This window comes from Echinops telfairi, unplaced genomic scaffold, assembly GCF_000313985.2.
Source record: "Echinops telfairi isolate 266 unplaced genomic scaffold, ASM31398v2 ScPeMD7_7417;HRSCAF=8455, whole genome shotgun sequence".
Classification (NCBI taxonomy): Eukaryota; Metazoa; Chordata; class Mammalia; order Afrosoricida; family Tenrecidae; genus Echinops; species Echinops telfairi.
The window spans coordinates 5121818-5136685 of record NW_022111317.1 but is presented as its reverse complement, the minus strand read 5'-3'; the positions used below and the strand labels follow the sequence as shown (position 1 = coordinate 5136685).

The 14868-nt window shown below is 65.9% G+C and overlaps 2 protein-coding genes across 2 annotated transcripts in view; one reads left to right on the top strand and one right to left on the bottom strand.

Annotated features, from left to right (window-relative positions):
* The window catches only part of MAP3K11 (mitogen-activated protein kinase kinase kinase 11), a 14542-nt gene extending 12787 nt beyond the window's left edge, over positions 1-1755 (bottom strand). Inside the window, exons 1-3 of the mRNA XM_013007473.3 lie at positions 1616-1755; positions 1141-1287; positions 128-236 (exon numbers count right to left, since the gene is read on the bottom strand). Coding sequence (XP_012862927.3) covers positions 128-236; positions 1141-1287; positions 1616-1755 — 396 coding nt within the window. The remainder of the gene's footprint in view (positions 1-127; positions 237-1140; positions 1288-1615) is intronic.
* PCNX3 (pecanex 3) overlaps positions 1256-14868 on the top strand; it is a 21155-nt gene continuing 7542 nt past the window's right edge. Inside the window, exons 1-27 of the mRNA XM_045297163.1 lie at positions 1256-1906; positions 2225-2412; positions 2621-2720; positions 2842-2881; positions 2974-3069; positions 3257-4381; positions 4618-4741; positions 4827-5005; positions 5322-5412; positions 5706-5841; positions 6742-6902; positions 8116-8269; positions 8503-8535; positions 8614-8785; positions 8875-8985; positions 9207-9298; positions 9431-9540; positions 9695-9800; positions 9973-10065; positions 10143-10293; positions 10847-10991; positions 11249-11426; positions 12159-12267; positions 12434-12563; positions 12794-12852; positions 12958-13173; positions 14405-14658. Coding sequence (XP_045153098.1) covers positions 1754-1906; positions 2225-2412; positions 2621-2720; positions 2842-2881; positions 2974-3069; positions 3257-4381; positions 4618-4741; positions 4827-5005; positions 5322-5412; positions 5706-5841; positions 6742-6902; positions 8116-8269; positions 8503-8535; positions 8614-8785; positions 8875-8985; positions 9207-9298; positions 9431-9540; positions 9695-9800; positions 9973-10065; positions 10143-10293; positions 10847-10991; positions 11249-11426; positions 12159-12267; positions 12434-12563; positions 12794-12852; positions 12958-13173; positions 14405-14658 — 4506 coding nt within the window. The 5' untranslated portion in view covers positions 1256-1753. The remainder of the gene's footprint in view (positions 1907-2224; positions 2413-2620; positions 2721-2841; positions 2882-2973; positions 3070-3256; positions 4382-4617; positions 4742-4826; positions 5006-5321; positions 5413-5705; positions 5842-6741; positions 6903-8115; positions 8270-8502; positions 8536-8613; positions 8786-8874; positions 8986-9206; positions 9299-9430; positions 9541-9694; positions 9801-9972; positions 10066-10142; positions 10294-10846; positions 10992-11248; positions 11427-12158; positions 12268-12433; positions 12564-12793; positions 12853-12957; positions 13174-14404; positions 14659-14868) is intronic.

The window sequence follows — 14868 nt, the reverse complement described above, 5'->3', positions numbered from 1 at the left end:
GGCCGACCCCGTGCCCCGCTTCCTCCTGCCTTTGTACTTCGGCCCCGGGGGCGGGAGGCCGAGGCGGAGGGTGGAGTTTCGCTTTTTTCCGCTCTTCGCCCTCCTGCAGGAAACAGCATCAGATGACGCGGGCGGCGGCCCCGCGCCCCTCCCGGGACGTGCCCCGGGAGGCGCGGAGAGCGCGCGGGGAGGCGATGGGCGGCCTCGGGCCCCCCCGTTGCCGCAGGCTTGGGGATCTGGGGAGGGAAGCCCCGGGCTGACCGCTGGGGTGGAAGCCGGTCTCTGCTCAGGACCCCCTCCTGGGCCCGCTGCACCCGCCAAACGCGGCGCAGGAGCCGGATTGGGGAGCGGGGCACACCCACGTCTGGCCTTGGCTACAAGGTTGCAGGGCCGTGTGACCTATCCTCTCAGAGCCTCGTTCATCTCAGACATGGGGACAAGAATGCGGCCTTGGTAGGGGGACGTGCGGGGTGGGCTGCAGAAGGGACAGAACTGGCTGCCCTTCAAGCTCTGGGAAGAGGTTGTCGCAGGTCCTCGTCTTGCTCCCTCACCTGGGAGACAAGCCACTGCCTATGGCCTTCCCTAGGGGGCGGAAGCTGGACCCGGTGGTCCCAAAGCTTGCCCAGCGATTGGATTTGGAATAGCCGGGTCGCCCGTTCACAACCGCGGGCTTGGGTTGACCACCCCCCACCCTGCCCCACTTGCCTTGAGCCTGTCACTTTAAGAAAGACGACGCGATCTGGCTTCGACTACTCCAGCCTGTGCCGGAGGATCGCTCTCGGCACACGATGTCTGAACTCTGACTCGGAAGTAGAGGCTGCTCGGAGCCAGGGACTTCGTGACGTTGGAGGCCCAGCACTAAAAGGGGCGGGTCGACAGGTGCGCGCTCCCCAAGCGGACAAGGCTTGCGTGGGTCTGGGCAGTCCACGCCTGCACCCTTCTCCCCGCCCCCTGTAACTCAGCGGGCGAGCTTTGTGCCAATAACTGCCTTTAGCCAATGGCCATCCAGCTAGTCCTTCAGGTCTGCCCAGTGGACACCAAGTAGGCGCCTTCTGGGCATGCGCCGCACCGCTTCCTGTTTGGGGTCGGTCAAGTGCCGTCGGCGCAGACTCCGCCCTCAGGGCACGCCCCGATTCACACCGCCCCGCCTCTTTTCCGCGCTTGCGCACACATGCCGTCAGGCTTTCCTCTTCCGGGTCCCCACTGGGCTTGTCGGGCGCATGCGCCACCGCAGGCTGGCGGTTCGCGGCTCCTTCTTCCGGCCTCCCCTTGGGCCGGCACAGGCAGCTGAGGGGCGAGTTCGCCACCCGGGGCGTGTGACTTGTGACCCGTGGAGTGGACCCCAGGAATCCGGGGCTCCCCCTGGACTGGAGCCGAGGGAGCCATCGCCTGCGTCCTGAGAGCACCCACCCCACGCCCACCTCTGGATGCTGCCGGCGACCGCCGGGCCCGTGCCCTCCGCCCGCCTGCGGGCTCGGCCCCACGAAGCAGTTCTGGGCCAGGGGTAGGGGCTGGACCCGAGCCCGATGCGGTCCCACCACCCCTGTGCCCACCTCTTGCGCCGCTGACTGCCTGGGCGGCCCCGCCCCCTGTCCGCACCCCGGCCCCCACTGACCACTCTCCCCCGCTGGGGGAGGCCATGGCGTGAGCGCGGGGCTGGGCCCCGGGGCCCTCGCGCTCCAGGCGGGGCATGGGCCGGGGGCCGCCCCCATGAGGGTCCCGGGAGGGGGGCGCGTGCAGCAGCGGCGGGGCCATGGGGTCACAGGTATTGCAGATCCTGCGCCAAGGGGTGTGGGCCTCGCTCACTGGCGGCTGGTTCTTCGACCCGCACCAGAGCACTTTCTCCAACTGCTTCCACCTCTATATCTGGATCTTCCTGCTCACCTTTCCCTTCCTGCTGTACATGGTGAGATGTCGCCGGAGCGCTCGCTGGGGAAGGGGGGGGAGGTCAGGAAGGCCAGGGAGCGGGCAGTCTGAGTGCCAAGGTGTGGGGAGAGGCATCACTGCAGACTTTGGGATGTGTAAAGGTGAGGCTAAACCCTTCTCCCCGGCCGGGTGACCTTGAGCCCACTCCGCTTCACCTGTATCCTGTCAGAATAGTGGACGGGGCCTGGAGCGCTTGTGTGCGCATCCTTGTGCATCAGAGGGTTTAGCCTCAGTGGCGGTTGGGGACATGGGGACAGAGCCTGTGCAGGAGGGGGCCTGACTTACCGCGCTCCTCCAGGTCCTGCCCCCCAGCTTACTGGTGGCTGGCGTGTATTGCCTGGTGGTGGCAGTCATCTTTGCAACGATCAAGACTGTGAACTACCGTCTGCATGCCATGTTCGACCAGGGCGAGATTGTGGAGAAGCGCCGCTCACCCACCGGAGAGCCCGAGGAAGAGCCTGCCCAGGGGGACGGCAGTCCGCCCAGGTGTGTGGGACGGGGCAGGATTGGACCTTGAGCCCCGGGGGCCCTGGAGGAGGGTGGGGGGGGCTTCTGGCACATTAGCTCTGTGACTGAGGCTCGGTAGTTGTTCTCTGGTTGGCCCGGGGATTGGGAAGGCTTTCTTGAGAAGGGGAAATCATGGATCATCAGCAGGCGGAGCAAGGTCAAGGCTGCTGTTCCCCTCTGCCTGCAGGGACCCGGGAGTAGAGATGACCGTGTTTCGGAAAGTGGGTTCCACGCCCCCAGTGCGCTGCAGCTCCCAGCATTCGGTGTTTGGCTTCAACCAGGTCTCGGTGAGCCCTTCCAGCCCTCAGCCCTACCCTTGTCCCCCAGGCATGCCCCACCCACCACATCTCTGTCCCCAGCTTCCCTCTGCCTCTCTTTGCTCCCTCATGCCTCCCTCCGGTCACCCAGGAGCTGCTGCCCCGCATGGAGGACTCGGGGCCACTCCGAGGTAGGTGGGTCCCGCTGGGGCAGGGCTGGAGGGTGGGGGGGGACAGGCCACTGCCCTGGTCTTGCTGACGGGGTCTGCACCCTCCTCTGTAGACATCCAGGAGCTGGTCCGGGAGCAGGGCAGCAACAACGTGATCCTGACTGCCGCCGACCGGGAGATGCTGCAGCTGAGCTTGAAGGAGAAACTGAGTGAGTGGCCTGGGTGTGTGGGAGAGGAGGGCGGTGGGGGGAGCTAGCGGTCGTTACTTAGAGTTACCCCGACTTCTCCGTCCTGGGGCTCCCTGTGTGTTCCCAGATGGGGCCTCGCCAGCCCCCTACCCATAATTCCTGCTGCAGGCTGCCGTCCTGATCCCCCGTCCCCTTTTTTTCTGAACAGTTGGAGACCTTCCCCAGACACCCCCAGGGGCTGCCGCGGACCCTTCCCTCCCCAGCACGGACTCTTCAGAGCGTTCCCCGCTGGCTGGTGACGGAGCCCCCTGGAACGGCAGCAGCGTGGCTGACACGCCCATGAGCCCCTTGCTGAAAGGGAGCCTCAGCCAGGAGCTGAGCAAGAGTTTCCTGACGTTGACTGGGCCTGACCGGGCCCTGGTGAGGACCAGCAGCCGGCGGGAGCAGCGCTGGGGTGCCAGTGGCTACCAGCCCCTGGACCGGCACGGCTCCGGCGAGCCCACGCCCCGAAAGGCTGGCTCCTCGGACTCCTGCTTCAGCGGCACGGACCGGGAGACGCTGAGCAGCTTCAAGAGCGAGAAGACCAACTCCACCCACCTGGACAGCCCCCCAGGTGGGCTGGGCCCTGGGGGCAGTGACACAGACCCACCCTCAGAGGCTGAGCTGCCGGCCTCCCCGGATGCGGGGGTCCCCTCGGATGACACCCTGCGCTCTTTCGATACCGTTATCGGCGCAGGGACACCCCCTGGCCCACCTGAGCCACTCCTGGTGGTGCGGCCCAAGGACCTGGCCCTGCTGCGGCCCAGCAAACGGCGGCCCCCCACACGGAGACACTCCCCCCCCAGCCGCCCTCGCAGGCCCCTGCTTGAGGGCGGGGCCTTCTTTGAGGACGAGGACACCAGCGAGGGGAGCGAGCTGAGCCCAGCCTCCAGCCTCCGCTCGCAGCACCGCTACAGCACCGACAGCTCCTCCTCCACCTCCTGCTACTCCCCTGAGAGCTCCCGGGGTGCTGTGGGGGGACCCCGGAAGCGGCGGGCCCCCCACGGCACTGAGGATGGGGCTGCTGTGCCCCCCAAGCGGCCCTACGGAACCCAGCGGACTCCCAGCACCGCCAGCGCCAAGACACACGCACGGGTGCTGAGCATGGACGGGGCGGGGGGTGACGTGCTCAGGGCTCCCCTGGCTGGTTCCAAGGCCGAGCTGGAGGCCCAGGCCGGGGCTGAGCTGGCTGCTGGGGAGCCCACCGTGCTGCCTGCTGAGGCCCGCAGGGGACTTGCTGCCAACCAGCCTGGCTGGCGGGGCGAGCTGCAGGAGGAAGGTGCCGTGGGGGGAGGTGAGTGCTGGCCTGAGGGTGCAGGGGGCTTTGCTTCCATGCCAAGGAGGAGGAGTCTAGCGTGGACCCAGCTACCATCAGGTAGCAGGGGTGGGAGACGCCGCACTGGCAGCTCCCAGGGCGCGCAGTCATGCTCCCAGCCCCTTTGGGGTTGAGGAATGGGGGAACCAGGGCAGGGCCTCAGGGTTCCTTCCTTCCTGAACTCCTGTCCTGTGTGCCGGGGTCTCTCTGGGCAGTAGCCGAGGAGACGGGCAAGCGGGACCGCTCAAGTAGTGTGAGGCGGACCCAGGCCATCCGCAGGCGCCACAACGCAGGCAGCAACCCTACGCCCCCAGCCTCTGTCATGGGCTCGCCCCCCAGGTGAGCACCCTGCTGGCGGGCGGGTCCTGGGGGTGGGCGGCAGCAACAGTGCTGACCCTCCTGCCCTCCCCTTCCTCCCCGCCAGCAGCCTGCAGGAGGCTCAGCGGGTCCGGGCAGCCTCCCACTCTCGGGCGCTGACGCTGCCCTCTGCCCTGCACTTTGCTTCCTCGCTGCTGCTCACCCGCGCCGGCGCCCACGTTCACGAGGCCTGCACCTTCGACGACACCTCTGAGGGTGCTGTGCACTACTTCTACGACGAGAGCGGTGGGTGCCCACCTCGAGTCCCACTCCCAGGCCCTGGGGGGAGCCGTCCCTGCCCTGGCACCTGTCACCATTTTTTTTTTTTTTGCACCTGTCACCTTGGTACGTTGTCTGGGGCACAGGTGCAGTTGAGCTCCTCAGTCTCGCCCTGCCCTGCCTGAGAGGAGACAGACGCAGCCCAGCAGGGGCTCCCACGTGGGCCCCGCAGTGTAACTCAGGCCCAAGGCAGGCTGACATCCCGATCTCTCCCCAACTGATGGCTCTGATGGCCACACAGCTCGTGCCCTGGCCCCCTGACTCTGCCCTGCCCCCGTCCCAGGTGTGCGGCGGTCCTACACCTTCGGTCTGGCTGGAGGGGGCTACGAGAACCCCGTGGGGCAGCAGGGCGAGCAGGCAGCCAACGGAGCCTGGTGAGTTGCCAAGCTTGGTGTCTGTGGCCCGGGCACTGCCATGTCTAGGGAGCATCCTCAGGGTGGCAGCATCTCCCAGCCCGGGACCAAGGCAGGGGCAGGCCCACCGGGGACACTTCCAGCAGGAGCCAGGTGTGGGGGTGGTGGTTTTCTCAGCGCCTGGGACAGGCCTGAGACGGGGGTGCTCTGCCACATGCCTCCTCAAGACTCCAGTGGTCTCTGGGCACTGGGGACAGCCCCTGGGCCCCCACCGTCGGCCTCCCTCGGCCCATCCTTGGGCTCCCTTCCCACAGGGACCGCCACTCACACTCCTCCAGCTTCCACTCTGCCGACGTCCCCGAGGCGGCGGGGGGCCTGAACCTGCTGCAGTCCCGGCCTGTGGTGCTGCAGGGCATGCAGGTGCGCCGGGTGCCGCTAGAGATTCCAGAGGTGAGGAGCCACCGGGCAGCAGGGGGCAGGGCAGACCCGGTCCCCAGGAGGGGCAGCGACTACTGCTCTGGGGCTCGGGGGACAGGCGGCTCCGAGCGAAGGCTCCTGGCGGGCGCTGCCTGTCCTGACCGCAGCAGAGCTATCTAGCTGTAGCACCTTTCCTCCCTGGAGGGGCCACAGTTAATGGGGAGCCATGTGGGTGTTGGCTAGGACACCCACTAGAGGTTGGTGGTCACTGTGGTTTACACCTGTAAGGTGCCTGTGGCAAAAGAGGCACACTCACAGGCGCGCGTTGTTTGCTTGCGTAAAGCACAATAAGCAGCGGTTGCGTGCCACACACGGACGCACCGTGCTCGGGACAGTTGCTCCCTTCTGCTCCTGGGAGCGGCCTGGCTGCCCTCACGCTGTTGGCCGAGCCCACGGAGGGACCCTGGGCAGCAGGTCCGCGTGGCCCTTCCGATTCATCTTCTCTACTCAGCCCTCACGCCCAGGGCAGCTTTGCCCTCGGTACACGGTTGGTGGCCGTTGATCCTCAGAGCCCCATGCCTGGCATCCGGGCCCACCGCATGTCCCCTAAACACTGGTGGACTGCAGAGACCAAAAGCCTAGAGTAGTTCCTGCTGGAGGGCAAGGTGGCCGTCGCTGCGTCCTGGAAGAGGCAGGAGGGATGCCTGTGTGGGGCTGACCGGTGGTGGGGGTTAGCGACAGGGACCCAGCGACAGTCACCATGCTGAGCCCTGGCGTTCCAAGAAAGGAGCGGCCCCTGAGGCAGTCGGCAGGTCACTGGGCCCTGCGCTGGTGGGCAGAGGGCTTTCTGTGCTGAAGAGCAGTGGCCACAGGCTGGTACTCGGAGGGGGGTGGGGGGTGGCGGGGCTGATGGCCGCGGCTATGGGGCTGCAGTTTGACCTGCCGGACCAGGACTCCCTGCACGAATCCCAGGAGCAGACGCTGATGGAGGAGGCCCCGCCCCGTGCCCAGCACAGCTACAAGTACTGGCTCCTCCCCGGCCGCTGGACCTCCGTGCGCTACGAGCGGCTGGCCCTGCTGGCCCTGCTGGACCGGTGAGTGCCCCGCCTGGGGGGCCCTTGAATTCTGTGGTGGCCTGAGACCACCAGACTGCAGAGGAGTGGAGGTCCTGAAGCCTCGGCTCAATCCTCCTCTCACCTTCCCGTTCCTCAGGGGAAACAGGCTCAGAAGCCAGGTGACTTTTGTAGGGGACTTGGGGCTCCTGGCTTGCTGTTGGCCCTGAGCCCTAGCGCCAATTGGGAACCCACTGTGTGGGTGGCCTGGTGCTGGGGGCTGGCCGTGTGGGTGTCGGTGTGAGTTGGGGGTCAGCTGAGAGTGTGATGGACTGCCTGTGAGTGTGACCCCATGTCCATCAGGGACTGAGGGCAGTTGAGGGCCAGCTATGTGTGATCCGGTGTCCATGGGTGGCTCGGTTTCTGGGGGTAGCTGTGGATAACCCAGTGTCTGGGGGTGGCAGTGGGTGACCTGATGTTGATTGGGGCCAGCTCTGGGTGTGGCTCGAGGTTGATGATGGGGTCCCTGTTGCAGGAGTGGAAGGGACTGGCTGTGGGTGTGACCGAGTGTCCACTGTGGATGGCCTGCTCTTGGTTGGGCACTGGCTGGGGTGACCCAGTATAGATCGGTAGCTGGCTGTGTGTGAATGACCTGGTGAGTGTGTTGGGTGGCTTTGCGTGTGACTAGTCTCTGTGTCTGTGTGTTTGGGGGGGGTGTCTGGGGCAGGTAGCAGCTTGTGACCCGGTGGTGTCTGGTGGGGGCTGGCTGTGGATACGGCCCAGTGTCTGTGTGTGTGGTAAGGGGCAGAGGCGTGCTAGTGGCAGCTGTTGACTTGGTATCTGTCGGGGGCTGACTGGATGTTGACTTGGTATCTGTCGGGGGCTGACTGGATGTTGACTTGGTATCTGTCGGGGGCTGACTGGATGTTGACTTGGTATCTGTCAGGGGCTGACTGGATGTGACCCCGTGTTGGCCGTGTCAGCTCGTGAGTCAGTGCCGCCGCAGGGTCGAGTGCTGCCGCTGCACAGCTCCCTTCTGGAGGAGCTGGGGCCAGCAGCCCTGGAAGTGAAGCCCATGGAGTCCTGTGTCTGCAGGGGGCAGTGGTGGGGAGGCGGGGCAGCAATGGAGTGGGTATCCCTGAGGGCCGAGGGGCTGGTTGGGTCCTTTATGCCAGGGCTCTCTGTCCCCACCCCTGCGTCCTCCCTGGCTTCACTCCCAGGGCTGGCGTGTGCCCTAACCCCACGGTCTGCGCAGGACACGGGGGACGGTGGAGAACATCTTTGGTGTCGGGCTGAGCAGCCTTGTCGCCTTCCTGGGCTACCTGCTGCTGCTCAAGGGCTTCTTCACGGACATCTGGGTCTTCCAGTTCTGCCTGGTCATCGCCTCTTGCCAGTACTCCCTGCTGAAGGTTGGGCGCCCCCCCCCCCCAGCAGTATCCTGACACCCCTACCCCACCCTCCCCACTGTGCCCCCGGCTCTGAGACATGTGCATAGAAAGGAATGGATGCTAAGGGCCTTGGTAGCTGAGCCCATTCTCTAGACCAGAATACCAAGGTCCAGGATGGTGAGGGGCTGGCCTCCCAGGGGGCCTGACCGCCATGGGCTTGGGCTCCTCACCAATGTGGACCTGATCTCTTGCAGAGCGTCCAGCCCGACGCAGCGTCCCCTATGCACGTGAGTACCCAGGGGCGGGGCCCCGGGGGACGTGTGTGTGTCCACGCGGTGCCTGCTGCTCACAGCCCGGTTCCCCAGGGCCACAACTGGGTGATCGCATACAGCCGGCCCGTCTACTTCTGCATCTGCTGTCTGCTCATCTGGCTGCTGGACGCGCTGGGCTCGGCCCAGTCCTTTCCTCCCGTCTCCCTGTATGGCCTCACGCTCTTCTCCGCCTCTTTCTTCTTCTGTGCCCGAGACGTGGCCACTGGTGAGGCTGGGCAGGACAGGGGGCCGTGGGCGGGGGAGGGATGGGGGTGCGTGTGTGGCCCCTGACCAGGCCTTGCTTCTTGCCCCCAGTATTCACCTTGTGCTTCCCGCTGGTCTTCCTGCTGGGCCTCCTGCCCCAGGTGAACACCTGCCTCATGTACCTGCTGGAGCAGATTGACATGCACGGCTTTGGAGGCACTGGTATGGAGCTCTTAGAGTCCACAGGCTGGCCCTGGCCGAGCTGTCCCCATCAGTCTCCACAGTCAAGGCTGCGGCGGGGAGCACGGGGCTACGGGGCTCTCCAGGGAAGCTCGGTTTCTGGGGGGGGTGGGGGGGTGGCGCGTGGAGGTGGCAGTAGGGCAGGGGCCAGGAGCCACTGGAAGAGAAGCCCAGAGTCGGTCCTGCCTCCTCTCCCCCTGCAGCGGCCACCAGCCCGCTCACTGCTGTCTTCAGCCTGTCTCGCAGTCTTATGGCTGCCGCCCTGCTCTACGGCTTCTGCCTTGGGGCCATCAAGGTAGGAGCCCCGCGGTGGGGGCTGGGGGGCAGTGGGGAAGGGGGCTGTGAGTTGAGCCCAGCTGTCGTCTCTCACTTGTGGGACCCGCGCTCGGGCTCCCCTGCCCCCGGCCAACATGGGTTCTCTCCCCAGACCCCTTGGCCGGACCAGCATGTCCCTGTCCTCTTCTCTGTCTTCTGTGGCCTCCTGGTGGCCCTGTCCTACCACCTGAGCCGGCAGAGCAGCGACCCCACCGTGCTCTGGTTGGTGCCCGCACGTGCCTGTTGTGCACACACGCGTGTGCGTGCTCCGCAGGGCAGTCTGCGCACATGCCTGTGACGGAGAGCGGGGAGGGGAGGTCTCCCAGGCCCAGACCTGCGACCTGCGTCTCTGCGTCTCTGCCCACCCTGGTCCTAGGTCTCTGATCCGAAGCAAGCTCTTCCCTGAGCTGGAGGAGCGCAGCCTGGAGACGGCCCGGGCCGAGCCCCCAGACCCCCTGCCAGACAAGATGCGCCAGTCAGTGGTGAGGGGCAGGGAGCTGGGGGCCATCGAGAGGGGTGGTGCAGGGCTGGGCTAGAGGGTTGGGGTATGACTTGGGTGACAGTGTGGGTCTGGGGTGTAGGGTTATGGTGCGGCTGAGGGCGGGGGGCCATGCAGGGCTGGAGCTGGCGGGCCCACACTGCTCTTGGCTGCAGCGAGAGGTCCTGCACTCCGACCTGGTGATGTGCGTGGTGATCGCAGTGCTGACCTTCGCCATCAGCGCCAGCACCGTCTTCCTTGCCCTGAAGGTGGGTGTGGCTCCCCAGACCCCCGGCACCTGCGTGAGCCCTGGCCTTGGCTGAGCCTTTGACCTCTCCCCCCACAGTCTGTGTTGGGGTTCGTGCTGTACGCGCTGGCCGGCGCCGTGGGCCTCTTCACTCATTACCTGCTGCCGCAGCTCCGCAAGCAGCTGCCCTGGTTCTGCCTCTCACAGCCGGTGCTCAAGCCGCTGGAGTACAGCCAGTATGAAGTTCGGGGTGAGTGCCACCCCCCGCCCCCGCAGCCTCCAGGGCAGGCGGGCTGAGGCCCCTGAGCTGCCCTCGGTGGGCCCCATTGAGCCTTGCTCTGCTCGGTCTGCCCACCGTGCTGTCTGAGCGAGTGGAAGAGCAGAGCCCCTGTGCTCTCGGGGCACTGCTCCGGAGCCCTGGTGGTGCAGTGGTTAAGTCTCTGGTGGTTGGAGAGAGGCGTGGCGATCTCTGTGCAGTTCTGTGGGGCTGGGAGGATGCAGAATTGACTCACAGGCAGTGGGCTTTTCAGGGGCCTCTTGTCCAGAACAGCCAAGTGACCCCCCTGCAGGTGACGTCTCCAGACACATCTTGTGCCACAGTATCACGGGTCCACGTTTCATGTCTAGGTTTGTCACACGAAGGTCACATTTATCCTTGGCGGTAGTCCATGCTGGAGGTCCCTGCGGCTCTGCCCCCGAGCACTGGGGTCTGGGTGATGCCCGTAGGGCCTGGTTCGGCCCTTAGAGCATTTCAGGTCCCCGACTGTTCGCAGAGCACGAAACAGTCCTGCCTCCTCCTGCAGGGGCCGCGCAGGTGATGCGCTTCGAGAAGCTGTACGCGGGCCTGCAGTGTGTGGAGAAGTACCTCATCTACCCTGCCGTGGTGCTCAACGCTCTCACGGTGGACGCCCACACGACTGTCAGCCACCCGGACAAGTTCTGCCTCTAGTGAGGACCACCTGCCTTTACCTGCCCTGGGGGGTCACTGAGACACTACCTCTAGAGTTCACGCAGGACTGGGGCTCCCGGCTCCACTTCCTGAGAGCAGATGTGCCCACCACCACGGGGCAGGGGCTGAGCCGGAGTGGGGAGCCACGAGTCTAGCTTGGGAGCCAGGGCCCAGGCGGGGATGTGTGGGCTGGGGCATCCCCCTCGCAACCTACCCTCTGCCCCTGGGCTCCTAAGTGGCTGCCCTTGGCCCCCAGCTGCCGGGCGCTGCTGATGACCGTGGCGGGGCTGAAGCTGCTGCGCTCGGCCTTCTGCTGTCCGCCCCAGCAGTACCTGACCCTGGCCTTCACCGTCCTGCTCTTCCACTTCGACTACCCGCGCCTCTCCCAGGGCTTTCTGCTCGACTATTTCCTCATGTCCCTGGTCTGCAGCAAGGTGAGCAGGGCGTGCATCTATCCCTGGGAGTGGGGGACCCTCCCAGCCTGGTGGCCTGGCAGTGGCCGTGCCTCTTAGCCCCCCAGGGCCTGTGCAGCCGCTCTTGGAGGGGTCCCCCACACCATCAGAGGCTGTGGTGGCTTAAAGCAGCCAGCAACCTGCCTCAGTCCCCCAGGGAGTTGAGCCCAGGCCCAGGTGACCACCCTGAAGTCCCTTCTCTCGCCACTCCTCTGACCATGGTCTGCTTAGAATGTTAAGGGGGGGTGTTGCCCTCTGAGCTCTGTCCCAGCCGTGCATCACCGCAGAAGATCTTGGGGGCCCTCGGGGGACTGCCCCATGTCACCGAGGGTTCCCCTGACTGGGGCTGAGGATCACAGTGAACCCTGATTCTTGGGGCTACCCAGGAGCCTGCTGCAGGCCCGGGTCTTGCACTCACCCCAGTAGGCTGGTTTGTCTAGCTTCTGAGGCCCAGGTGGAGGAGACAAGGCCTGTGGCCACTCTCTGATGCTCCATCCCATGGAGCGGGCGGGGCGACTCGAAGGACAGTCTACCCTCGGCCTTCCCAGCCGTGAAACGGGCGGGGGACCCTCCCTGGGGGGTGTGAGGGTTAAAGAGCTCAGAAGTCCAGAGGAAGAGGGCTGGGCGAGATCGTGTGCACTGAGTGGGCCTGGCATGGGGGGCTGGGCCACGCCCCCTCCCTGAGCGCCCACCCTGGTGTCTCCGCGCCTGCAGCTGTGGGACCTGCTGTACAAGCTGCGCTTCGTGCTGACCTACATCGCGCCCTGGCAGATCACCTGGGGCTCGGCCTTCCACGCGTTTGCCCAGCCTTTCGCTGTGCCTCGTACCCGGCCTGCCCTGCGGTCGGACAGGGTGCAGGGGCGGCAGCGGCGGGGTGGGGGAGCTGGAGGGCGGCTGGGTGGAGGCAGGCGGTGGGGTGGGGAGCCACAGGGCAGAGGCAGGCGGGGGTGGGGGTCCTCGTGCCCGCTGCCTCCTTGACCAGTGCCCAGACTCGGCCATGCTGTTCGTCCAGGCCCTGCTCTCGGCACTTTTCTCCACACCTCTCAACCCCCTGCTGGGCAGTGCGGTCTTCATCATGTCCTACGCGCGGCCTCTCAAGTTCTGGGAGCGCGACTACAAGTGAGCGGGGCGGCGGCGGATGGGGGCTTCAGCATGGCCGGGCCCCGTGGTGGTGGGAATGAGAGGTCAGGGATGGTGTAGGCCTTGGGCACAGCTGGTGCAGGTCCTGAGTCAGGGACCGTCCCCTCTTCACCTGGAACAAACACAGGCTGTCCTGGGTGTGAGGAGACCGAGGCAGGGTGGGCGGCGGCATTTAGCCCAGCTACATTGTGCACTCTCTCTCGGAACAGCACTAAACGCGTGGATCATTCCAACACCCGCCTGGTCACGCAGCTGGACAGGAACCCCGGTGGGTACTTGGCTGCCTGGGGGTGGGGCGGGGGATTGGCTGCGTCCTTCCCCAGGAGGAGAGCCTCCCTCACCTGCCCCTCGGTCCGTCTGTCCTGGGCCTCAGGTGCCGACGACAATAACCTCAACTCCATCTTCTACGAGCACCTGACGCGCTCACTACAACACACGCTGTGCGGGGACCTCGTGCTGGGCCGCTGGGGCAACTATGGCCCCGGAGACTGCTTCGTCCTGGCCTCCGACTACCTCAACGCTCTGGTGCACCTCATTGAGGTCGGCAACGGGCTCGTCACCTTCCAGCTGCGCGGCCTGGAGTTCCGGGGTGAGCATGCAGGGGGAGGGGGGGCGGCCTCAATGCTGAGGCAGGCTTCTTGTCCAGGCCCTATCCCTGCTTTGACTTGGGGCCGTCGTCACTGCCCAGGTTGTCCTGCTGTTGTCCTTGGCCTGGAGCTTGTTGGGGGCAGGGGGAGTATAGACCGCCAGCCCCCGTGGGTCTGCTCACTGTTCAGGTGTGGCCCTGGGGGGTGACCCAGTACCTGGCCCTCAGGAAGATGGGCAGGCCCAGGGCCGGCTTTCCGAGGGGCTGTGCCTCTCGGGAGCACCGTGACCTTGAGCAGGGTCAGGCCTGACCACGGGCTGCCTGTTGACTCGTGTGTGAAGCTGACACTGAGTCAAGCTGCTGGGAGGGACATGTGTGCCTGAGGCGTCCACGGGAATCCTGGTCACACAGCCTGCTTGTCTACTGACCAGAAGGCCAGCAGCTTGAACTGCCCCGTGCCTCCTTGGGAGTCTGTTTCCTTAATGACTGGCAGCCTCGGGAGCTCTAGGGGACCGGCCTCTGTCCCACAGGGACAACTCCCTGGGAGTTGGGATGGACGTGACAGCACCGGGTTTGGGGGACCCGGGCAGGTTACTATGAGGGTTGACACTTGTGCTGGAGACTGGAGGTTGAGCTGGGGTGATGGGGCATTCTCATCCAGGGCCGAGCGTCGGGGGCTGGAGCGAGGGGCTGGGCTGCACAGGCCCAGGGGCAGGCTGAGGGGACTTGAGTGGCTCTGAGAGGGCAGTTTTGGGGATAAGAAAGACTTCCAGCTCAGAGGAGTGAGGGTGACCGGGGCTCAAGGAGGGGAGCTGGGAACTGAAGCAAGGCCTGGCCCCACCTGTACAGGAGGGCTCACCAGGTGTCCCCTGGGGCCCAGCCCCGGGCCTGAGACTGAAGAGAGGGTGGTGGGAGTGGGACTGAGCTGTGGGGGCCCAGCCAGGCCAGCTGCTAGCTTCTTCACGTCCAGGCACCTCAGGCCGCCCTTCCCGTGACCTCGGAAGGGGCTCATAGCATCAGGTCCGTTTGGCAAAGGAGGACACAGGGGCTTCAGAGAGGTCAAGTAGCTTTCCCAGGATCCCCAGAGTGAGCTTGGAGTCTAGGAAGAGGGAGGGGCCCAGGAGGGTGAGTCGCCCGGCCCAGCTCACGCTGCAGTGCCTTGCTGGGCGAGGCAACAGGAGGAGCAAGCAGGGTCTCTCGTGGCCCCTGACTGCCCATCTGCCCCCGCCCCCAGGCACGTACTGCCAGCAGCGAGAGGTGGAGGCCATCACTGAGGGCGTGGAGGAGGACGGAGGCTGCTGCTGCTGCGAGCCAGGCCACCTGCCTCGGGTCCTGTCCTTCAACGCCGCCTTTGGGCAGCGCTGGCTGGCCTGGGAGGTGACGGCCAGCAAGTATGTGTTGGAGGGCTACAGCATCAGTGACAACAATGCCGCCTCCATGCTGCAGGTCTTCGACCTCCGCAAGGTCCTGGTCACCTACTACGTCAAGGTAGGGCCACAGGACACGCTCAGCCGGCAGCCTGCCTAGAAGAGGGACCCCGTGCGCTCCAAGGAGGGGGTTCCCAGGGCAGGCTCCCGCGTCCGTCTCCCTCCAGGAGGCTCGTCTTGGGTGGTGAGCATTGGGGCCGGGGCGTGGCTGTTGAGGCCAGCCTTCCAGACGCACCCCACCCAGCACTGCCCAGACGGGTGATGGGGGGGG